The 24,840-nt window shown below is 42.8% G+C and overlaps 1 protein-coding gene across 2 annotated transcripts in view; it reads right to left on the bottom strand.

Moving 5' to 3' along the window:
• The window catches only part of BICD2 (BICD cargo adaptor 2), a 145,876-nt gene that overhangs the window by 43,567 nt on the left and 77,469 nt on the right, over positions 1-24,840 (bottom strand). For both annotated transcript variants that reach the window (XM_054034129.1, XM_054034130.1), the window contains exon 2: positions 19,648-19,860. In XM_054034129.1, coding sequence (XP_053890104.1) covers positions 19,648-19,860 — 213 coding nt within the window. The remainder of the gene's footprint in view (positions 1-19,647; positions 19,861-24,840) is intronic.

Below are 24,840 nucleotides of genomic sequence, written 5' to 3'. Positions count from 1 at the left end.
GCAGTGAGGGGTTGGGTCAAAGGAATTTGGGGATGACGTTCTGAACTTGAAGTGGGATGGGCTGGCTTGGTAAGGTTGAGTGTGGAGAAATGAAGGGGGGAGAGAGAAAGTGTTAAAGCAGTAGGGGAAGAGAGACTATGATCCGAGGGGCAGAAGACCATGGAAAGGAGAGCAAAAAAAGAAAAGGTCAGGAAGGGGAGAGAATAGGCAGGAAGTCACACTGATCCTTAATAGAGTGCTTCTCCATTTTTTATTCTGAAAGGGGCCTCTCTTTCTTTCCCACCTCCCCACCAACATCCTTCACTTATCACCTACATATTCTCCTGTGACACCCACTCTCCCTCTGTCCATATTTCAGTTCGGAAAATGTGGTCCCACCCTTTTGGGAAGGCGGGGGAAGGTCTGATGTATGGAGGTGGTAGGGAAGAAAGCAGTGGAGGGGTCTCTGCTACGTGAAGCCCCACCACTTATTTTGGTCACCAGCTACCACCATCTCCCCCTTTACACTTCATAGGGAGAGGGTTTCCAGGGACTGCTCAGAGGAGTTGCTTTTAGGTTTTGCATATATACACTTCAAGGTGACCTAAGTCTCCATAGGACTCAGCAGCTTTCCTGAAATCTTCAAACCACATTTAAAAGAGCTTTGAAGCACAAAAACACACTGTAGAATTCACAGCTGATCAGAGGTGAAATTCTGGCCTGACTGAACTCCCACTAACAAAAGATGGGTCCAGGATTGCACCCCAGGTGTCTATAGTGAGCATTACATAACAAAACAGATTGCTGAGCCACTCTGATGACTGGAATTTCCTGAGTGACCTAAGTTTAGGGACATATGTCCAGATAACTGACTCCTCATATTACATCCATAGAGAAACGTTTGCTTTTAGATCACATGATGGGAAACCTCATTTCCACTCATGATTAGAGATCTTTAAAAAAGTTACTTGATTCTGGTTTTGAAGCTCGTGGATTCACATATTTTAGATGTTACATTCCCAGCTTAAGCAGTTCATTGTTTAGACAAAAGCGCTGGCAAGAGATTAAGAAGGGAAACTGATAACTATGCAACAAATCTGTAAGAACACTCAGCATTCAGAAGACTTGCCTGCCAACCCCCGAGATGCACTTTTGTTCCAGAAATAATGGTTAGCTTATAGATCAGGGCAAAATTGTGCCCTAGGAAAGCATTCAGGGAGGATATGGACACATCATTTTACGGTCAAAGAGTAACAGTCAACAAATTGATGTTTTGTAGAAGGTCAAATCTTTTTTAGGAGACAGGAAACAAAGAGAGAGAAGACTAAGCACACATACAGAAAAACAAAATGAGCAATAAGCAAGACAATGGGAGTTGACAGCCAGACAGATATAGAGGGTGTAAAGAAATTGGCAATGCCACATCTGTACATCCAGATCTAGCTTCCCATACTGCTCTCACAAAGAGGATGTGTCTATATAAAATAAGTGCCAAGGCAGGTTACAAGTTATATTTTAACTACACAAGTAGCCATATTTTAACTCAGCCAAAGACATCTGATACTGTACCTATTATAAAAGATAGCAATTTCCTTATTTTAGTTCTCCTCCCTGTGCCCTTCCCCATTAGAAAATGGTAGTAAAAAGCCCAGGAATGTGGTATTGTTCTACCTGGAAGAAAAAAAAATATCTGGTGACTTTCAAAGACAAAGGGATACCAAGCAAATGTTGAAGTAACACTAGTTTGGGTTCTGAAACAAGACAGAGCACTGAAGCTCCAATTTCCTGACTGAAGTGTACAATGTAGACCAGTGACTCTCAACATTTCCAGACAACTGTACCTCTTTCAAGAGTCTGATTTGTCTTGTGTACCCCCAAGTTACAGCTCACTTAAAAAGTGCTTCCTTACAAAATCAGACAAAAATACAAAAGTGTTACGGCATGCTATTACTGAAAAAATTTGCTTAAATTTATATTTTATAGTAAAATTTCTTTTTACTATAGAATTATAAAATAAATCCACTGGAATATAAATATCATACTTAAATTTCAGTATAGTACATAGAGCAGTATAAACAAGTCACTGTCTGTGTGAAATTCTACTTTGTATCGACTTTGTCATTGCTTTTTAAGTAGCCTGTTGTAAAACTAGGCAAATATCTAGATGAGCTGATGAACCTTTGGAAGACCTCTGCGTACCCTAGGGGTACACGTATCCCTGGTTGAGAACCACTGACCTATTTATTACATTGTATTCTCTAACAGCACAGTATGTGTAATCTGATGTGATAGCTTGAACAATAAACTAAAGAAAGGGAGTTTCTCTTTCCAGAAAATCGGCCTACAGCCTTATATTTAGGAACAGTGTCTTTCCTTTGGTTATTGCCAGACTGCTGCACACATCATGCCCTATTCAGATACTCAAATCAATTAGCACCTTTCTCTGTGAGCAGATCAAGGATTATTCTTCTGATTCTGTGTATGATGGCTCTCCCAGCAAATCACAATCAACATGACTGTCAATGATCTCCAAACTGTTCACTGGAAGTGGAGTGAAGATGCTTTATTATTATTTAGACTAATGAACACTCAAGATGGGAATAGAAGATTGGATTGCCCAGTCTACCTCCCTGCCAGCGCAGGATTTTTCTCTACAGTCTTTTGCCCAGTCTAATTTCAAATGTCTCAGGCATCACCATTTCTCTAAAAAGGCTGTTTGTTCTTCAGGCCAACAAATCTCAACATCAGAAAGTTCTTCCCAATATTCAGTTTGAGTTTTCCCTGACTTCATTTCAACCTATTTTCCTAGCTATGTCCCTCCTTCCCTCACCCAAGCCCCTCACACTGAATTCTTTAACCTTTCCTCAAACCATTCCTTTTAGCCCACTGATAATTTCGGGCCTGGTCTACACTTAAAATTTCACTCAATATAGCTACACCGCTCAGAGGTATGAAAAATCCACATCCCTGACCAACGTGGCTAGGCCAACCTAACCCACATTGTAGACCCAGATAGATCAACAGAAGAACATCTGTTGAGACAGCTACTGTCACAGGTCAACAGACATGTTCTTTTACCATCACTCAGGAGGTGGTGTTCCTACAGCGATGGAAAAACCCCTTCCACGCTGTGGGCTGCGTCTACACTATAGGGTTATGCCAGCAAAGCTACAGCAACACAGCTACGCCGCTATAGTCCCAGTAGCGTAGATGTGGCCTCTGTTGCTCTTCTCCGCACTCTCTCAAATTTATCAATGCCCTTCTGGTAGTCACTTGCCCAACTCTGAATGGAAAATCCCAGGTGCAGTTTTATTATATCCCTATGGAAAGCAACTACTATCTCACTGCTCCATGGTACAATCCCTCTGTAGCCCAAAACAGCATTGGCTGTTTTATTTTGCTGTCGTATCCTATTGTAAACTTGTGTCTAATTAGTCTCCTGGCATCTATACACATATATTCCACTTTAATAGTCTGAAGTTTTGCTGGTTAATTAATGCCTGGCCTGCCTCTACTCTGAGATCCTAAAGAGTCTAACCTATTTTCTCTTCTACTCTATTATTAAAGACCTATTTTAATGTCCATTAATTATTTACAACAACATTCTTGTCAAACAGATTTGAAGTTAAACTACCTTCTGCAGGAGTCTGGGAGCAGATTCTCAGGAGTTTAGTGCCAGACTACACAAATTAAGTCAGATTCGGGGAAAGTCTTTACAACTAACAATGTTAACAGGGCAAGAAGTTATGAACGGAAGAAAGATGTCATAGGGTACATCTGACCTATCAGTCTAACTTTGTCATAACTCATCTATGTAAACAATTAAAGTTTTGGCTAGGTGTAAACTCATAACATCATTGTATTTGCCTTAAAAAAAAAAAATCTACCAATATAAGTAAGAAGCATAGTTTTCACAAGCTATCATATCTCTGGGATGTAATATGGCTTAGCTTATTCTATTTAATTCTGTTGAGATCTTATCTCACAACTACCTGACCTGGAATGCAACACTGTTTAAAAGTACTTATAATGAGTAAATACCAAAACAGTCCATTAGGCTGAACTGTATTCGTGACAATCCAAGGTGTTCTTATAATAAGAGGAGTTATGTTCAGGGATGTGTATCAGGTTCTGATGGAGGGAGTTTGGGAGTGAGAGGAGTGTTGGGGCTCTATATTGTGCGCTGTATACTACAGGGAAAGAATGGTTACCTACCTTTGGAATGGTTGTTCTTCGAAATGCGTTGTTCATGTCCATTCCATTCTAGGTGTGTGCGCACCCACCTGCACAGTTGTCGGAGACTTTTGCCTTAGCGGTATCTATAGGGTTGGCTGTGGTGCCCCCTGGAGTGCTGCGCTCATGCATTGGTATATTAGGCACCGCTGACCCTACGCCCTCTCAGTTCCTTCTTGGCAGCAACTCCGAAAGAGGGGCAGGAGGATGGGTAATGGAATGGACATGAGCAACACATCTCGAAAAACAAGAGTTACAAAAGGTAGGTAACCGTTTTTTCTTCTCCGAGTGTTTGCTCATTTCGATTCCATTCTAGGTGACTCACAAACAGTATCCTCGCTCGGAATTCACAGTTTGGCGGCTTGTAGTACTGCTCTACCGAAGCCAGCATCGTCCCAGAAGCGCAGCCTCCATGAGGAGGGCCCTTAAGCGGATATCCCGCTCCTTTGGGGTTCTAGGCTGAAAGTTTTTACAGATTCGATACTCGTCCTTTCTATGGGATTCCCCACATACTTCAAGCAGCTGTTGTGGGGGCATGCCCTGGTCTGGGAAGAGAGACCCTGCTGGGACTAACTACCAATTAACCTAACACTTAACTCAATGGCTAACTAAGTATCTACAGACTATGTACAAAAAGAAGAACAGGAGTACTTGTGGCACCTTAGAGACTAACAAATTTATTAGAGCATAAGCTTTCGTGGACTACAGCCCACTTCTTCGGATGCATATAGAATGGAACATATAATGAGGAGATATATATATACACACACATACAGAGAGCATAAACAGGTGGGAGTTGTCTTACCAACTCTGAGAGGCCAATTAATTAAGAGAAAAAAAAAAAAAACTTTTTAATTGGCCTCTCAGAGTTGGTAAGACAACTCCTACCTGTTTATGCTCTCTGTATGTGTGTGTATATATATATCTCCTCATTATATGTTCCATTCTATATGCATCCGAAGAAGTGGGCTGTAGTCCACGAAAGCTTATGCTCTAATAAATTTGTTAGTCTCTAAGGTGCCACAAGTACTCCTGTTCTTCTTTTTGCGGATACAGACTAACACGGCTGCTACTCTGAAACCTGTCACTATGTACAAAGAAGATAACAAAGACTGTAAAGAACCGCTAATGCTCTTGCGATCTGATCCGCAAGACAAGGTGCTTCAACCAACCATCAAGGGTGATAAGAAGGAACTGAAAGGGCTCAGGGTTGGCAGCGCCTAATATACCGACGCATGAGCGTGGCACTCAAGGGGGCACCACAGCCAACCCCACGGATACCACTAAGGCAAAAGTCTCCGACAACTGTGCCCGTGGGCGCGCACACACCTAGAATGGAATGGACATGAGCAAGCACTCAAAGAAGAATAAAAATGTAAGATATTAAACTGTCATATGAAACAAGAAAAATATGGTTGAACTCTACATACGACCTCTTCGCAGGCATTAGTTATTCTTTTCAGATCACAACCTAAACCCGAGAGGATATTTTAGTTTAGACCAACAGGACAGGTGCAGATTATTCTGAGACCAAAATGATATAAGTTTATAAGTTTACATAGTGAGAGTGAAGCACACAGCCAGTGCGGTACATCAAGAACATATAATGTTGACTGGCTAAGGCCCAACATTCATGCACTGCCCCACTCAGTGTAAAGAATTCTCCTTATTCAAGTGCTGACACAAAGTGATTCGGAGGGGGGGGGGGGGAATGGGAACCGTGCAACTAGTAGATTTAGGGTATGTCTTCATTGTGAAGTTAGCCCAAGCTCTTACCCCGGAGTTATGTCAAATCCCAGCTACAGACAAACACTCTCAACTGAATTTAGTGGTACTTTCAACCCAGGTTAGCTGGGAGTGTGGGTTAGAGTTTGGGTGGTTTTCACTTAGGCTGGTAACCTGCCCACTTTGCAGTGAGTACATTGGCTACATCACTCGAGTGCTGACAGGTCTCCAGTGCTTTCCCACAATTCCCCCCCGTGTGCCCAGAAGGACAGACAAGTTCTCCCAAAATTAACTGGGAAAGGACCATAGGAAATGCCCCCAGAAGTCCTAGCGACATATACGGGTGTCACAACAACTCATATACATATTTACAGTGTAGCTGGTCAAACCCAGGCTATGCTAACAGGTGCTCAGAGCGGTTTGCTGAGCACACAAATTAGCTCTGCATTGAAAACATACTATTAGAAAAAGTTATATTAGGTTACTGGATTAAATCCTTTCTTTATCCTCCTTTTTACAGAGACCAAAGTAGTGGCATTTGATTAAAGCCTAATCCTGCAGCCTTTACTCATGCTGCACAGCCTCTCTGACTTCAGTTGGACTCTTCACCTTAGCTACAGCTGAAGTGGCAGCCCCTACATTTGGAAGTTTATAGCTGAAGCTGTACTCCAATCTCTGATGAGACTAAAGCTTCCAAACTGGAGTCACCTAACATTCCAGTTTCAATAGCCAGCACCATTTTTCTGGCTTCACACATAGTGCAAATTTCCTTGTGAAGAATTATCCAACCCTGAAGACTGCCTGTAGTCCAGTTTTTTTTGGAAGCCAGTGAATAAAAAGGAAATGACTAACATGTTTTTTGTCTCTCTAGCCACTTCTATTAACTGTTCAGCAGGAGATAACCCTTAAACATGCTGATGATTCACTAAAATAACTTCAGGTTTATTATAATCAAACGAACTGTGGATGAAGTCTGCTGCCCACTTCTCCCAGTTGAGCTCCAAACAATGTCTCACAGCACTTTGTAATTTACAGAAACAGATGTGGAGATGTAGCAATTTGGACACTTGTCAAACAATGACAAAATATTGTTTCCAGAGATTTCCGTTGCCTTCCTTTCCTTTTTTTTTTTTTTTTTTTTTTGGGGTGATCTTCCAACTAACGAAGACCTCAGAAAGAATCACTGATGCCCAAACATAGCTTTGTGCAACTTTTATCAATACATTCAAATCAGTGGACTTCCATTTCACTCGATAGGTATTGGGTCAATCTGTCAAGCGTTAAGTGTAATGCACTCTAAGGCCTTGTCTACATTCAAGAGTTGTACCACTAATTGTCCCAATATCTAGTTCTACACTGCTTTAACTATATTAGGAGTACAACCCCTCTAGTGTGGACACTGTTATACTGGTCTAGAAGTTCTTATGCCAATGTAGTTGATTCCCATAAGAAAATAAACTGCGTCAATACAAGGCACTTTTATACACCTCTACCCCGATATAACGTGGTCCTCGGAGAGAAAAAATCTCACCGCATTATAGGTGATACTGCGTTATATCAAACTTGCTTTGGCCCTCCCATTCCTTGTTCCCTGACTGCCCCCTCCAGAGACTCTCGTCCCTAATCACCCCCCAGGACCCCACCCTCTACCCAACCCCCCTGTCCCCTGACTGCTCCGACCCCTATCCAAACCCCCCCACCCCCTGACAGGCACTCACCAGCAGCGGTGGGAAGCAGAGCAGTCCGGCCCTAGCCCGCTCCACTCTGCCATTTCCCAGCCGCGGCGCTCCGCTTCCTGCCATTGGTGAGTGCAGGGAGGTTAGGGAAAGGATGCCCCCACCCTCCCGCACTCACCTGCAGTGGGAAGTGGAGCGACGTGGCCCCAGCCCGCTCCACTTCCTCCGTTGCTGGTGAGTGCGGGGGGGATCCCTTTCCCCAAGCCCCCTCCCCCGAGCGACACGGCTGGGGCTGGGGCGAGGGAAGCAGAGTGGCCCGGGGGATTAGTGGGGGGCCGGGAGCAGCAAGCTCCCGGCCCCCCACTAATCCCCCAGGCCACTCTGGGACTGCGGGCCCCCCAAAAGTGTCCTCCCACAGCTCCTGCCCTCCAGACCCGGGGGGGGGGCCCTGACCGGCCAGAGACCCTCTGCCCCTTATCCAATCCCTCGGCCCTGACCTGGCCCGGCACCCTTAACATGCTGCTCAGAGCAGCGTGTCAGAGCTTTACCGTGTTGTATGCGAACCCGCATTATATCGGGTCTCGTTATATCAGGGTAGAGGCGTACTGATTTAACTGTATTCACATTAGAGGTTGTACTAGGGTAACTATTTTGGGTAAAACAAACAAATCACACCCCTAACTGAAATAGTTGCACTGGAACAAAATTGGTGTACAGATGAGGTATATGCTGGCAATGCAGACACGGCTCTCGGGCATATCCAAATCCACTTTCACTGAATGGATGATAGCAAAAAAGCAGCTTTTGTCCAAATAGCACAGAAATCAGAAGCCTGGCTGGAAACAACAGAGAAAGGCGTGAAGTTAAAGATGCTCTGTTACACTGTTTATCGAAACGTAAGGAGCCAAGCTAAAGGCACTAAAGATTGACGTTCTCAATCTGCTTCACCAGATTTCCTCAATTCTTTTGTGGAAGAGGAGTGCAGCATCTATACCTTGGCTTCAGTGACTGACTGGCCGCTCTGCTGAAACCGGCAGTTGCAGCGCTAGTTACTGTCAGATGAGGGGATGTTTTTTTACATTGTAGACAACTGTTCGTTAGACCTCAGACTGAGATCACCAACTCTTTTCACAGAGGTCATTAAGTTAGTTGTCATGTGATGGCAACTTCCAGCCACTTTTGAAAACGACTAGATTCAATCAATTATCCAAAAGATGACAGGCTTATTATTCCCATTACCATTCCACTGATCTGGTCTCTGTCTAATGGAAAGGGGAGCAGGAAAACCAGAACCACCACACACAGCAGGAAGCAGCCATTTCATTAACTTGCCTTACCACATGCTTTCCCCTTCAGCCACGCCTGTTTAGACAATGGATAACAAATTAAAGAGATATCAGCTTCTGACACAGGAAAGAATGATAGTTTTGACTCACTGCAGTGTAAACTATCCCAAAACTTCATCAAATCCTTCAGTCTGGATCAACACACTTGTTAGAACAGCAACGGACCTCTCTCAGGAGCAATAAAAAGACAAAACATGGTAGGATTTCATGAGTTAGCCCCATATTCATTTGTGACTGAAGGAGAGAATAAAAATTAAACAAACTTGTGAACTACATGGATGTCAATCCCTTTCATCTAGGGAGAGAACATCTGATCTGCATTTACAGACCGAATCCCCATGTTCAGCCACCAACCCAAAATGTTATTGTACATGCAAGAGAGTTGAGAGGGAAGTATTAGTAAGGTAGCAAAACTAGGGTATTTTTTTTAATTTCTTTTTCAACCTGACTTACAAAATTGCTGTGAATGGCATAGTCACAGAAAAGAATATAGGCAGTAAGAAGACAGAGAAATGAATAATAATAATTGGTATAGGAGCTGGTGCAGTGAAAGCACAAGTCAGTACTACAGTGACCATTCACTACCAGAGTATTTGTGCTTCCTATTTGGACTATTTTTTGTCACATTCCTCCCTCATCCCTAAAACGTCTTGAAAAAGTATCTTAGAAGCAGTTCTGGGTCAGTTTGCTAGCTGCCAAGCTACTAAACACAACTGATTTTTCTTCAAGTATGTTACAGTTATGCTTCAACACATCCATGCTCTTTCCCATTTTTAAACCTTTGCCTCTCAAAAACAGGCCAAACAAATCTTACTGGGAAATACTGCCAAAGGCCACAGTCCCATAATGGAGGTAGCAAACCCAGAGCCGCTAAACCAGAACAGTGCCCCTATTTTCTGTGGCCTAAGAACTGCTGGAAGTTTGAGACTAAGATATCATCCAGCAGCAAAATAACACTTTTAATAATGGTTTGCCAGGTTATTTCAAGCCACTGTCATACCGGTTAAAATGTTCTCAGTCACACTCTACATTGTGTATGTAGCTTTCAGATCAGATAAAAGATTATCTCACAGCGGATTGTTTTACTTTTCCAGAGCTTATGCTGGTCAGAAAAGCCTGAGCAGACAAAGCTCAAAATGAAGGTCATAAGAAGCCATCATTTAAAAAAAACCCAAGTGTTATGTTCCTTGCAGTGCAGCAGCGATGGTCACATACCAGCTTACTTAAGAGGGTGCAATGAGAAAGATCCTCAGTCTTGCATGGCACAAGGTCAATTCCCAAACAATAGAGCATCTTGGAATCTGACCACTAACGGGACCTTTGAGACTCTTATTACATAAAAAACAATAGATTAATAAATATCATGGCAAAAATCTCTGCACTGACGCGTTACTTTACACCTGGAATTTGAAAATATGCAGTACGGTTAAAGAGTGACACGTGCGTCTCTTTGAATTTCCAGCATTAATTTATTTTTCAAAATTCTGACTGGGATGCAGCCATTACAGGAAGAGAAATGCTGTTGTTAACATTTTTCCTCTGAATATATCAGTGCACAACAACAATGGAGAAATCAGGAGCAGATGCCTCCTGGAATACATGCAAAGCAAATCAATTGAATTTCCATGACAATTCATCTGCTTTGAAATGGATTTTATATTATTTCTCCAAGGGCTACAAATGATATATGCTACTTCCCCATTGTAAAAATACAAATTTCTCATCGTTATAAAAAAAAAAAAAAAGGGGGAAGTTGTCCGTGTAAAATCAACTCCAATGAAGATAAAAGGTGGGAAGAAAACGGCTGCCATCTGTAACCATCTGCAATATGCTGAGACAGCACCCAGCAGCATGCCTGTATCATACTGTTATCACCATATTTGAACTTCCTGTAATGAACAAAAGACAGGCAATTACTCTGCCCATTTACCCAGACAACCCTTCCAGTGCTCTAGTCAAAGAGGGGAGGGGGAAGAAAAGAAAGAAAAAATTCACACTGTGACCCTTCTAATTCTTTCAGTCCATTGGGGTGATAAGGAACCCAGCCTTGCAGATCACATTTGAGAGGCTCGGTTCCTTTGGGACTCGACCTGTCTCTGGCATGCTTTTAGGAAAGAGCCTTGTTAGTCCACAAACAAAAGCTTTCAGCCAAATAGAGCTTTGAACAGTCAGTTTCAAGCTCCATTCGTGATTTCAGTGTAAGGAGTGTTTTTTAAAAAACTGCATCGTCTCGATAGGCTTTCATCTATACCGTAAATAAATAATGCTTTCTTCAATAAACTGAAAAAAATATTTCACATCAAAATACTACGTGTGCACTTGCTAGAGTATTTTATTTGAATTTTTAGGCCCTCTCTAGTCCCACAGGCATGAATTCCAGAGGGAATCAAGTCTATTTTGTGAGAGTATTAAAGATCCAAATGTGTTTTTCCCAAAATTGGTGTTTGCCATGGCATCCTCTCTACCCCCCCCCCCCCCAAACTGTTGTGCAAAGTGCTGTGTGCCAGATGTATGCTGCCCCTCCCCCTCAGAGGGCACATTTCACAGTGGTGAAATACATGTATGCTTTCTAACACACTTTGGGAACTTTGGAATGAAAGGCAATATATAAATGTAACTTTTAAAAAAGTTTCCTCCCCCTCCCCGGGATGCATGAAAATGGAAATGAGTGACACGAGACATCAAACCCTCCCCACAAGTAAAAAAACAAAAGAAGAGGGGAAACTGAATTCACCCTTGGAAAATAATTGAAGCCTCTCAGGGCACAGTGAATTGATGAACTGCAACTTGGTGCATTCACATGTCACATTCCGCTTGGGACAGCAATCTAAAGAAAATAAAGACAGTTACATCTACTGACTCCACCACACAAATTTTTCAAATTTGGATTTTTCACCAAAATATCGGGAAGAGGGGAGGGAGTTGCCCAGCTGTGGAGAGGGTTGAGATTTTTTTGTTTGTTTATTTTCCAAGAAAAGTGTCTAAAACCCACAACATTTTCAAAATGTTTAAATAAAAAAATGATGAAGTGTTTTACTGTATTTTTGACCAGCTCTATAATATACTTGGTCCACTTTCTTCTTCATTGCTTCTGCTAACCTTTACTCTCCCGATTTTCATCTCTCTGGCTGTGTCTGGACTACTCATTTTTGAGCCCTGGTATATGTGTAAGTGTACACAGGGGCTCAGGCACTGCATAAAAGACAAAGAATATAGAGAAAATAAAGGCATAAGTAACACTTGAGCCTTGCTTATACCAACACTCAAAAAACCAAAACCAACCAAACAAGCACCATACTAAATTCGGTAGTGAAGAGACAGCCTCTGACTGCTCCTTTAGCATCTCTGTAATGGTCCTTTTCCCCTCTCTTTTCCACCCTTCATCCCCTCCTCTTATTCGTCTACATGCCCTCTTTAGGCCACCTCTGCTCCCACAGCTTCAGCCTCTACACCAATGACAAATTTACCTCTCAGCTCACAACCTTACGCCTCTTGTACCTTCAACTGTTTCTGGCCCTTCTAGGTGTCTTGCTAGAATCTTAAACTCACCCTCTCCAAACCTCTCTTCTACTTGACCCCATTTGCTACATTACTAAATCAAACTTACCTATGCAGGTCAGCCCTTTTCCTCCACAACCAACACTGACAGCTCCACTGTTCTTCACCTCTCATACACCTGCAACCTCTTCCCACCCACATTTCTCCAAAATGCTGTTGCTAAAGCTGTCTGTTTCCCGCTGCTCTGATCACATCACCTTCCTTCATGAAATCCTTCACTGGCCTCCTGTACGTCAGGAGGTCAGAAACAGGTGCCTCATTCTGACTCCCACTTACATTTCTGATAAGATCTCCCTCTTTTGCTCTTCATGCACCACTATTTCCTTTCTCCTTTTTGCTTTTTTCATCCTTTTCCAAAACTTAGGCCATGTCTACATTACAACGGCCCAGCTACAGCACTGCAGCTATGCCGCTGTTGTGCTACACTGGTGGCAAGGGTTTTTCTGCCAACGCAGTTAATCCACCAGCTAGTGGTATCTACACTGGGGGTTAGGTCAACCTAACTAGGTTGCACAGAGCAGTAAATTTTTCACAGCCCTGAGTGATGTAGCTAGGTAGATCGAATTTTTAGGTATAGACCAGGCCTCAGCTTCACACCTCCTCTCCTGTTATTCTATATTCTATTTATCATTAAGCAACTCCTCTTTCCTCCTATAAGTCTCTTCCAGGACTTCCTACTTTGTACTCATAAATCTTTCTTCCCCACCCCTTACATGAACTCTTTTCCCACGTCCTGTCTTGTCTATTTTATTTTAGATTATAAAATCTTCAGGCTAGGGAACGAGGCTTACTCCATCTGCCTGCATGCAGTGTGCGCACACAAATTTATGATGCTGTATGATTAACAACATCTTCATCCTTATCTCACCTCATTGTGTTGCAAATTGGCAAGTTGAGGCCTTTATTTTCAGTTTCCTGGCAGGTGCATCAGAATATAAGTACTATTTCAACTTGGATTTCTTGTGTATTTTTTTAAAAAGAAAAAACCCTCAAACAATACTAAAATAAAGAGACCTATATGAATTAAATAAATAGTTTACCAGTTTATCTGAGAGGGGAAAAACAGAGGATAACAATACACAAAGGACTAATCAGCATTTTAGCTATAAATCCTACTGGGAAAGAGAAGTGCACCCATGACTTTGGGAATACTCTTCCCCATTACTTATGATGCTAAGGCAAGTGCTTATGGGAACTTGGAGGACTTGAACAATTGCCCTACTGTGTACTTAGAAAAGAGCACCAGACAGTGCTGCTATAGGCAGACGGGCGCTTTGAGTTTAATAGCCAGCTTAATGGGCTACCATGGTGACAACGTTGGCACCTAAAAATACACACTTGCTAGAAATCAAAACACCCTCCCCACAGACAAACTGCAATGAAATGAGCAGGCTCCGTGCTTTTCAGCAACCTCTTTCCCATCTCCAGTTCTGTATTTTAATGTCAAGACTCAACACCCAGGAAACTGATCTCGAATCAGTGACACTGCCACCTCTAGGGCTCAAGTAACTAAAGGACCCAAGACCACTGGCAGGCACCTATGTGAGCTGGGCCTACTGGGAGCCTTATGGGGGGAGTGTGACCATGATCTCACACTCTATGAAGGCCCAGAGCAAACGTGAAGCTTTTGACCCTGAGGGGTTGCCTGACTTAGTCTGGGGTCTCAGGGCTAGGCGAAAGAGTCAGTGCTGCCTCCAGGAAGCAAACCCTTGGCTGATCCCTTAGGGGAGAGTGGAGTGATCAAGAGAGGCCCAAGCACAGGGGCTTTTGCCCTCCCTGTTGAGATGTTTTGCCAGAGCAGTTGTCTGGGAGGGTTCCCCAACCCTTGGCATTCCCTTTCCTCTCTGACTGCCCCAGGCCTTTGTTCGTGAAGCCATGCTCCAGCTCAAATGGTAAAAGCAACAGGAGGAAAAGCCCTGCTTCAGCAAACTGACCTGAAAGCCCTCTACATGACTTTTTCTAGCACTGCTGCTGGCCGGGGGAAGCGAGGAAGACTCCTGCCACTAAAAAGGAGAGGATCCGAGGGCTGGACCACACTGCAAATGCTGCTGGCACTAAGCAAATGCTGCTCCTACCTTAGGCTAGTGCCCTCTCCCTGTTGGAAATGCTGCTTAGAAAGAGGGAGAGAAAAAGACAAAAATCCGGTCTGGTAAGCAGGCCCAGAGAGAGCCTTCCGAACATGTCCCTTCCCTTAAAAAAGGCAGAAGTCTAGGCTGCAGACAGTACATAAATATTGTCAACAGGAGGAGCTACTGTGCAGCCTAGCTGGGCGTGGCGGAAGACACAAAAGGGAATTGCTGCCTAGAGCATGAGTTGAAGCCAGAAAGCTTGTCCATCAGTACAGGGCTGATGTAGCACTGGATACTTATTGCACTTAGTGCCCTTTTCTCTTCCACATGACTGGGCTAATTCCTTAATACAACATTAACCTGCTACCCTACATCGCCTCCACAGTTCCTTTGTCCCCAAAGGAGAAAGGGTTGGTCTTAGGAAATAAACAAAACTCATGTACAAAATGTTGCTCCTCTGCAAATATATTTTTATAAAACTCTGACTCCTCCCACAGGACAATACTTTTGGGAGCAAAAAAAAAAAAAAATTAGTCGGCATTAACCATGGGGGAAAAAAAAGTAAACAAAAACGAGGTGGGATTAGGGGGAGCAAAGGGAGAAATCCCTGCAGGTAGCAGGATCAGGAAACTGCATTTTGTAGATTATCCTGCAGTTTGACATGCATTTTTTCTATATAGCACAGCCAAGCAAAGATGACTGATAATACAGAACAAAGCAACACAAAAAGCTTCCTTAGGAAAATAACTACCACTTTATGGTTTTAGAGGAATGAAGCTTGTTCATACCTTCCTGATAACCCTGAATAAGAGAGTTTTGTTTTTCAAGCATAATTTTCTGCAGATTATATAGAGCCATGTCATTTTAGCCAGCCTAGTACTTAAAAATAGTTTGATTTTTTGTTTAAAACCCAGATACTGAAACAATACAGACAATTGTTTTGAGATATTTTTTCTTCTTCAGTTTATATAACTGAGGCATCTCACTTTCCATGCTGTCCTGGGAAAGCACTGCTCAATTATTTTTTGGCTCCTATCTACTGTACGTGGCTAATGTGAGGTTGGAATAATCTGCTTTGCAATCCTACTGCTAAAATGCAGAAGAGATGAAAGAAGAGAAAAGGGAGCGGTAATTACTAATTGTTCAGGAGGTTTCCCTCCAATGACTCCTCCAGGGCACAAGAGCTGCTGAGCTAGCTAATGGCAGCACTTGAATTCACATCTGGTAACCACCCTGCCAACCTGTCTCAACAGGACTGAACTAGATAATTCAACGGAAAACTGTCAAAAACATTTGGATCAACTTCAGCAACTTCAGGTGTACCAGAGGTCATTTTCTCCTTAGCAAAACACTGATCACCTCCACATGAGTGCTTATGAGAAGACAGTTTTATTGCACATCCCCTTTTGGACACAGCTTCTGATGGTGACAACAGCATGAGGTAGATGATTGTTCTAGAACTTTAGACTGAAAATAAAGTGTAAATTTTTAACAATGAGAGTAATTAGCCATTGGAACAATTTACCATGGTCATGGTAGATTCTCCATTGCTGACAATTTTTAAATCAATCTTGGATGTTTTTCTTAAAGATATGTTTTGCAAATTATTCTGGGGAAGTTCTATGGCCTGTGTGACACAGGAGGTCAGACTAGATGATCACAATGGTCTCTTCTTGCCTTTTGAATCCATTCATTACTTTAGGCATCCAATGTCAACAACATCCTGCTATGTTACATGACCACTAATATTGTCCATTATAACTCAAGAGTGAGCTGCTAATCAGTCTCAGTACAACCACTTCCCTGTTCTGTTATTGAGGATAGATTGATCTTTCTTCTATGTCGAGATTTAAAAAAAAGGACACCAGGTTGACAAGCATGGAAACTGAAGGCCTATATCCACACAATAGGTTACTGCATGGGTAGTGCTAGCTTCCCCACCAACCCTGCCAAATATATCACTTCTAAAAATGAGATTGGGATTCAGTCTCCTTGTCCATTAAATTCTCAACTTCTTGACAGTTTTGCTATATGGGCACCTCCACTAGGAAATGGACTGAAGCCATCTCAGATCTCATTGACAAAACACCCTCCTTCATGAGGTAACTCGTCACTACCAGCCTGGACCAGATCTGAAATGAACAAAGAGGAGGCGAACAACGCTCTGTTCCATTAGAGATCTCGGGAGCCAGCCAATTCCTTTTGAAGAAATCTGACTAATAGTAGTAAAGCAGAACTTCCCAAACATACACACTGAATGGGCCAAATCCTGCACAGGGACTCTTACAGGGGATGGGGGGTGAGGGGCAAATTGCAGTAGTGTCTGTGACCTGGATAGTTCTCCTCCACAGTTGGTGTTAGTCAATGGATCTGTCTGTATAGTCATTGTCCAGTTAGCCACACCCCTATGCCTTCTATGTTGCTGTTGAGAGGGATAATTCACAGGGAATGGAGTCTCTTTGGATTACGGTCTGGTGTCTGTCTCTCTATGCAAATCTAAGGCGTCCATGCCTGCATGGTGAATGGAGTGGGGAGACTTTCCTCAACAATCTGCAACTGCTATTGCATAATCTCCTACAATTCTCCCCTCTAATGGCTTTGAATGAACTCACTTGTATGTACTGTATCCATAATCTTTATAGAAAGAGAAGCCTGTATGTCTCTTCCCAGTTTCACTCAACCAAGTAGCAAAACGATTTAGCTATTCAACACACTGAAGAAGATGACGACGAAATAGGAATTGTTTGAAGCTCTGCCATTTCTTGACCCACTCCTCTGGAAAATGGTGAGTCTGTCAGGTTAGACATTTGCTGCATTTTGACTTGGCTCCAAATAAACTGGAGAACTTGCCTCAACATTACAGCTAACAATGGTAATTACGGGATAGTTTAAATTTAAATGTGGTACAGAGGCATGGACCTTCACAGGAGGGAAATCCTAAAATATATTAGCCAGCTGGCCCAGATGTTTTCACTTTAACATTAAAGGCCTTGTGTTATTTTTTTCCTAGCAGAAGAAACAGCTGGGACTTAAATGGGAAAAAGAGAAAAGCAATGAGATGACAGAGAGGAAATGACATACGACCATGCTTTTTAAAGCAGCATTATTCTTAAGTACTCAAACTCATCAGCAGGGGTCAAAATTTTAGAATAAACACACATACTATAGCAAAATACACTGTTCTGCAAACTTCAAAGATTTTTTAAAAGTGGGATTACTCTATCCATTTAAAATTTATAGTCAACCATGAAATTACATTCTTTGCATTATTCTCACAGCTGATTTCTAGTCAGAAGTAGAAGGTGAAGAAATTCAGCAGATTTTCCCACTCCAAACACACAAAACTTCCAACTTCCTTTTTTAAACAGAAGAAGAATCTCCCTGAGTTCCCATGAGTGATCTGATGTCATTGCTTCCCTCTTTAGAGCTCCTCAGCTCTCTCAGAAAAAATCTACAAAAAAAGTTTCCATCTCATGAAAACAGCGTGTATGTACTGGGGAGGGGCGGACCTGAATCAAGCTAAACAGCTTGTCCTAATGCAAGCATGACAACATTTTATTAATCAACATGATCATGCCTCCAAGTAAATTAGGTAGAGTTGTTTCTGCATGACAGTACAAAAAACATCATCAACTACAGCTGGTGACTCATTGATTTTGGATTGAAATCTGCCTATCAGCATGTTTTAAGGAACATTTGGAATTTCATTAAGTGCACAAAGCCATGGCTGGTTTTTTTTTTGGTGGGGGGGAAGAGACGGGAAAGGATTTAAACTGATCTTAATGGTAGGAAATAAATACATGATAGCTTTGCATGTACTTGCAGAGACTGGTTCATATGCTCATGTTGCCTGAGCATATCAGCATGGCTGGCCTCCAGCTTTACAGTCCTGCGATCATGGCACACAATCAGCGATAGACGAGAGTTAGATTATTCCTGTTCAATAACTTGTAGTAATTCATGCTGCAAATCCCCATGCTGTTATACTAAAAAGGCTAGGTATTGACAGATTCTATTCTACTGTGCTGAAATAGAAATTTCCAGAAGGACTCAATTTAAGATTTCCCACTTCTGCATAATTTCTCCTGCCACGTATTTTCCATGTATATGCCATTCAATTATAGTGAAGAGAAAGAAAACTAAACCAGGTGCCTCTGTAAGTCACTCAGCAATGTGAAATATATACCAGAGGTATCAGATAACTAACCTATATAGGAACTACCCCACCAGTCCAGTATCCAAGGATTCAAAGGCAGGTGCAAGAAGTCTCATAATAAACCATTATGAAATAACTTCCCTGCAATTTATTGCTTTTAGACTTTTTTATCCTATCTAAATTTAAGGAACTGTTTAACATCAGTGAACTTTAAACTCAAAACGTCAAGAGGTTTCACCTCTCTCCACACCTGTGTGATTTTGTTTTTATTTGAACTATAAAAGAGTTCATAAATAATGGAATTGTTTGTTTAATAAGTTATACTTCTCTATTTTCTCCTTCCTGATAGCCCCGCACTATTAATATTGTGCAGCCATAACACTAAAAGAATATTATGATCAGGATTGAAATAAAAGGGTCAGATCTCTTGCGACAGCAATTCAAGTGACCTATGAAAAGCACTCTCTTACCATGAGATAAATACAAACTTATAACTATAACACAAAGAAATCATATTAGGACCTTGACAGTAACCAAGTTCAAGGTTTTCATCCCATGCATGTGTGTCTTTTCAAGTTAGGCTGCAGGAAGTTCTAAGTTAACTATAAACAAAGGGGCCAAATTCGGTCCCATCTCACACATTGATTTCACTGTAGAAGTTGCTGCCAGGGTGCAAGCCAAGACAGAACCGAGTCAGGAGATTCTTTATGCCGGAGCTAAGCAATTTTCCTGTTTCTTAGCTGGATATAGTGCTTTCTTACAGTCCCAAGAGCGACACCCTGTCCTACTGGCTGCGAGGTGAATACACTGAATACTGACCCAGGATAACTTCATGATTTCACAATGGGAGAAACAAAATGTTCTTGCAATTCATGCTATGATGCACAGCATCCATTCGCCCTTACCTCTTTCAGCTCCTGTGCCACAGAATTAAGGCGTTCATTTTCAGACTGGGTGTTGGCAAGGACATTCTTCAGCTGCTTTAGCTCAGTCTGCAGCTCCATTACTTTTTTCATGTAGTACTCTTCTTTGGTAGCAGACTCCTGAATCAAGGTCTCCTCCCTGCTCTCTCCATCGGCTGCTACCTTCTTGTGGTTGGTATGAGCCTGCCCAAAAGCCTAGGATGGTCAGGAAAAAAAGATGATATCTTTGATTAATTAACACCTCGACCTTTGCATAAAAATTACTTCCATTTCAATAGTTCACAAACATTTCCACATTTCAGAACTGCAAAATAAATAATTAAATAATCTTTTCTTGCACTTCAATCTCTCCATTCTGGGGCAGACCGTTAACTGAGGCAAACCGGCTTAGCTTGCATTGACTTCAAAGGAGCTATGCTGATGTATACCAGCTGAGGCTTTGGCTGTGTGCGGATAAGGACCTGACCCTGTAATTGGAAACTGTTTTGCCCAAGCAAGGCCCCTGAAAATAGCAGGATAGGGCCCCAATGGTGTTCCCAGTGACTTATTCATGATGCATGAACAAATACACCTATAGAACCGTGGATACATTCACATACCTGAGGGACTATCTATATTTCACACTGCTTGAAATTCCAATGTTGATAGCTTACTCATCATTTTTGTGGCTGCCATTTTAGTCTAAACGCTACGCCAAAAACTACATTTTGTACACAAGGAAAAACAACCAATTTAGGGGATTCCATTAAAATCTGGACTGGATAACTGTTAAAATGGGCAATATCAAACAATGGCTCACTATAGTAATGAAGGATCTCCTTTTGAATGCCATACATATTAGTAAAATCTACCGCCTTCATACAGCATGAGCACAGGTACTCAAAACAGGGAGGTAGTGGACCAGTTCTTAAATTTGCTGTTGCCACAACAAGTGACTTTATTTCCTGGTTCAACTTCTAGCTCTGAAGAGAAGATGGATCTTTAAAACAAACATTGCAGTTTATCCAGGTTTTATGTCAAATCCTCTTGCCAACACTACCCATATTTGTGGTGTGGATCAGGATTCATGGTCCCAATTCAACAAAACACTTGATGGGATTATGCACATGCTTAAAATTAAGCACACGCTTACATCTCATTGACTAATGGCACTTAAGCATGTTTTCAAACGCTTTGCTGAATCAAGACCTTAGTCTCCAACTGGACAAGATATCTCTGTGTGATGATCAGATACAGTACTTTTATCCCCTCTCCCTTGTCCCCTTCCCCCCCAAGGCATGGTATACAGTGTAAGTGGTCAGGGTCCAGCGCTGTGAAGACTGAATCATGGAAAACAGATTTGACGCTAACAGGCTGTTCTGTTTCCTGGTTTTCATTTGTGATGGGAAAAACATCTCTCAGCAAAATTCTCCTTTGAGATGTAAGCATGTAGGTCTTATCAACTCAGTGAGCATTGGATGGCAGAACCTGTTTTTAGAGCCCAGTCAATTGCTTTCACTAAAACACATTATAAAGCAAAGGGTTTCTTAACAATTTAAGTAGGTATATACTGGTAACAATCTGCCTGACAGATGGACTGGAGTCAATGGGATTAATGAATGCTATCTTTAAACTACTGTATGTGTTTGTGCCCCAGTCCATTCCAAGATGAATTTGGGGCTTCCAGGTGCCAGCAGAGTTTTCAGGGTGCCAGTCTCCATAAGGCAGGTTTTTTACAGCTAATATTAATATTATGCTTTAAGCCAAATCAAGGACAAACTGGCATCTCCTTTCCAAAGGAAACTCCTTGTCTAGTCAACTGTAAATTTTTTCCATTAACTATTTTTTCCTCTGCTCTTCAAATGTATCCTATCATCACAAAAGGAAATTTGCTTCCAATATATACAAGTAGGTTTTAGCATTTCATTCTTCTGCATATTAGATAGGAAGCATTTACTGATACAGTATTTACTGAATACACCAGGGCTGAAACAGATGAGTGATAATGTCTGCCCTGTCCAGTATTAAAGGCACCCACTTACTGCTCTTATCATAGTGAATTCGATTGCAGATAAGCAAATCAGAGAGCAGCTGACATATATCCACTACGGAAATTCTGGCCAGATTCACTCAGCCAACCCGAGGGAAATTAAAAAGCGTCACATTTCAGACAGAAAGTAAAGCACCATCTGTGCAAGTCGTTGTCAAATGAGTTTCAACTGTACAAAGCAGCTTAAAAGCCTAATACCTCAGATCTCCATAAGTGTCAGAGGGATGGCAAAAAAACATATAAGCTGCTTCTCCTCAACACACCCACATTTCTCCCCCAAGAATTAAAATCAGTCTGTTACGGACCTGCATTTATTGTAAGTCTACAATATGGAGAAAGAGGCTCTGACATCCACCAGTAAAATTCACCAGTAAAATCAACTGTTTTCAATACGATGGGCTTTTCTTACCAGTAGGCTGCTAACACTAAGCAGGTTACAACAAGTTAAACCCATTTATGATCACCCATTAAAAAAAAGTTTAAGCAAAATTAAAACAAATTATTTAGTAAATTATCTACAGAGAAATTCTTGAGAGCAATGACTAGTTTACATTTAATCCTTTGGACACAGGTGTCAAGTTTAGGATTTCTTGTAGGAGTTAATGACTCTCACGGGCAATGAAGTATTTCATCATCACTTCACTGGTGCAAATACAACCTATGTCCAAGATCATAGGAACATAGCAATTGCCATACTGCATCAGATCAGTGGTCCTTTTAGTCCAGTATTCTGTCTCCAACAGTTGCCAGTGCTAGATACTTCAGAGAAGGTGCAAGAAACCTCCTAATCTCTAGTAGTTGCGAGATTGGCTTAAACCCTGAAGCATGAGGCTTAATATCTCTTCCAAAATGTAAATGGTCATTAATGATTATAACTCTGGATATTGTTGTTATCCACATAACATATTCTAACTCTTTTAGAATCTTGCTGTTTATTGTCTCCATGATGGCATCCTGTGGCAATGAGTTCCACGGTTTAATCACACGTTGTGTGAAAATCTTTCCATTTAATAAATTCAAATTTGCCATTTTTTAATTCCATTGACTGTCCCCTTGTTCTTGTGTTATGAGATAGAGAGAACAGAAGTTCCTGATCTACCTTCTCGAAACCTTTGTTATTTTATATGCTTCTATCATTTTTACTCTTGTTCATCTCCTTTCCAAGGTAAACTATCCCAATCTTTTCAATCTCTCTTCATATAAGAGTTTTCCCATTCCCCTAATTATTCTGAGTGTTTTCTCTGGGCCTTCCCTTAATTCTGCAGTATCATGCAATATGTTGTTATAAATTGTGACAAATAAATAAAATCTGCTCACATGAACTGATTGCAGCATTGTGACTGAAGTCAACAGTGATTAAGGTCCCAGTCCCACAATTTATCCTATGCCAAGTCCCAGTGAAGACCCACATGCATCACATTGCAAGATAAAGGCCTAAAAGACTTAACCGTCCTTACCATCCAACAGCTGTAGGATGTCCTGTCTGGAGGAGGTTAGTAATTTCTGTACAGTAAATAGATAACCCCATCACAAAGCCAACCATCACAACAGACACCCTTCTTGGTGATTTGAGCAGGAATCAAAGGTTGCATGGGGAAGGAGACCTAACTACTTCCTCAACTCCAGCGTGTGGTCCACCCAGAGTAAGGTTGAGGCAGGGCACTATGGTAAATACAGGCTGCTACTATCCAAGACACACTTATTGCATACACTTACTATATACCAGAAGCCTTTACTCACAAAGCTGTCAGCCTGGTACCTTTCTCTAATACTAAAGATGCCTAAAGAAAAATAAATTGAGAGTTCTCCCATTTTTAACCATGTCTCACTGTGCCTCTCTTCTACTTAATAGTGGAGATACCATATGTTCATGTTACAACTAACTATTTACATAACTGTAATAGGCTATGTGGAATGGGAAATTTTATTTTAACCCAGATGTCCATAAAATGTAATCACCATCCTTGGCTATGGTCCAGGTCTGTCTTAAAAATCATACGTTATGAGAAAAACAAGTTTTAGTAGCATGCATGAAACCCATGAACATTAAAGCACCATTAAAACCAGTGGTGTTCACAGCCTCCTTTTACTTTCTTTGCTATTTAGATGCAAGAATCAGTGGGGGGATGGGGAGAATTCAGAGTTGATTAAGTAATGCTTCTCTTACTCCTCTACTGAATGCTCATTTTGCTTTTGCCTACTAAATTACCTGGCTATTGTGCTGTGATTAACAAGCTTCAAATACCGGCATTTTCCTGACGCTTTTAAGAAAAAAGTGGAGGTAAACATCTAAGTGCTAACAGTAGGGTGACCAGACGTCCCGATTTTATCGGGACCATCCCGATATTTCCTTGTTTGTCCCGCGTCCCAACCGACATGCGGTCGGGACACTGGACAAACAAGGAAATGCCCCGGAGCCTAGAGCCCGGAAGTGCTCGCACCCCCCCCCGCCCCGACTCCGTCCCCTCCTCCCCCGATTGGCTCCCTCCCCGAATCCCCGCCTCTTCCCCGGGCTCACCATTCCCCCTCCCTCCGCAAGCGCTGGAGGGAGGCCCGGGAGACGCAGGGGAAGCGCGGGGCCGGGGTGAGTAACAGTCCGGCCTGGCCCCGAGCAGGCAGGACTCAGTTGGGTGGTAGGGAGAGGAGGGGGGCGGCCCGCGGGGCCAGGCGGCGGCTGTTGTTGTCCCCCTGGGCAGCGGGACTCGGGAGCAGCCGCTGCTGCAGCTCCCACTGCCAGGGCGGGGGAGGAAGCGGCCATGGCGCTCCGCGGCTGCGGCTCTGGCGCCCCCGAACCTCCCGAGCCAGGGCCTGCTGTGGGGACCCAGCAGCGCGCACGCTGCGCCCAGCCCCTGGCCGGTCGCGTCTGGGCTGCTGCCCAGCTGGTGCTATCCCGCGGCGGCCCCGGGGCGGAGGCATCGGCCGCCCCGCCCCGTTCGTTCCCCTGCAGGACCCGAGCGGGACGGGGGGGCTGGGGCCTGCTGCCCCACTCCGGGGCCGCCGCGGGATAGCACCAGCTGGGCAGCAGCCCAGACGCGACCGGCCAGGGGCTGGGCGCAGCGTGCGCACTGCTGGGTCCCCACAGCAGGCCCCGGCTCGGGGGGTTCGGGGGCGCCAGAGCCGCAGCCGCGGAGCGCCATGGCTGCTTC

The sequence above is a fragment of the Malaclemys terrapin genome, chromosome 7, assembly GCF_027887155.1.
Source record: "Malaclemys terrapin pileata isolate rMalTer1 chromosome 7, rMalTer1.hap1, whole genome shotgun sequence".
NCBI lineage: Eukaryota > Metazoa > Chordata > Testudines > Emydidae > Malaclemys > Malaclemys terrapin.
Note: the sequence above shows the minus strand (reverse complement) of the source record. Positions and strands in the feature narration are given on the sequence as shown.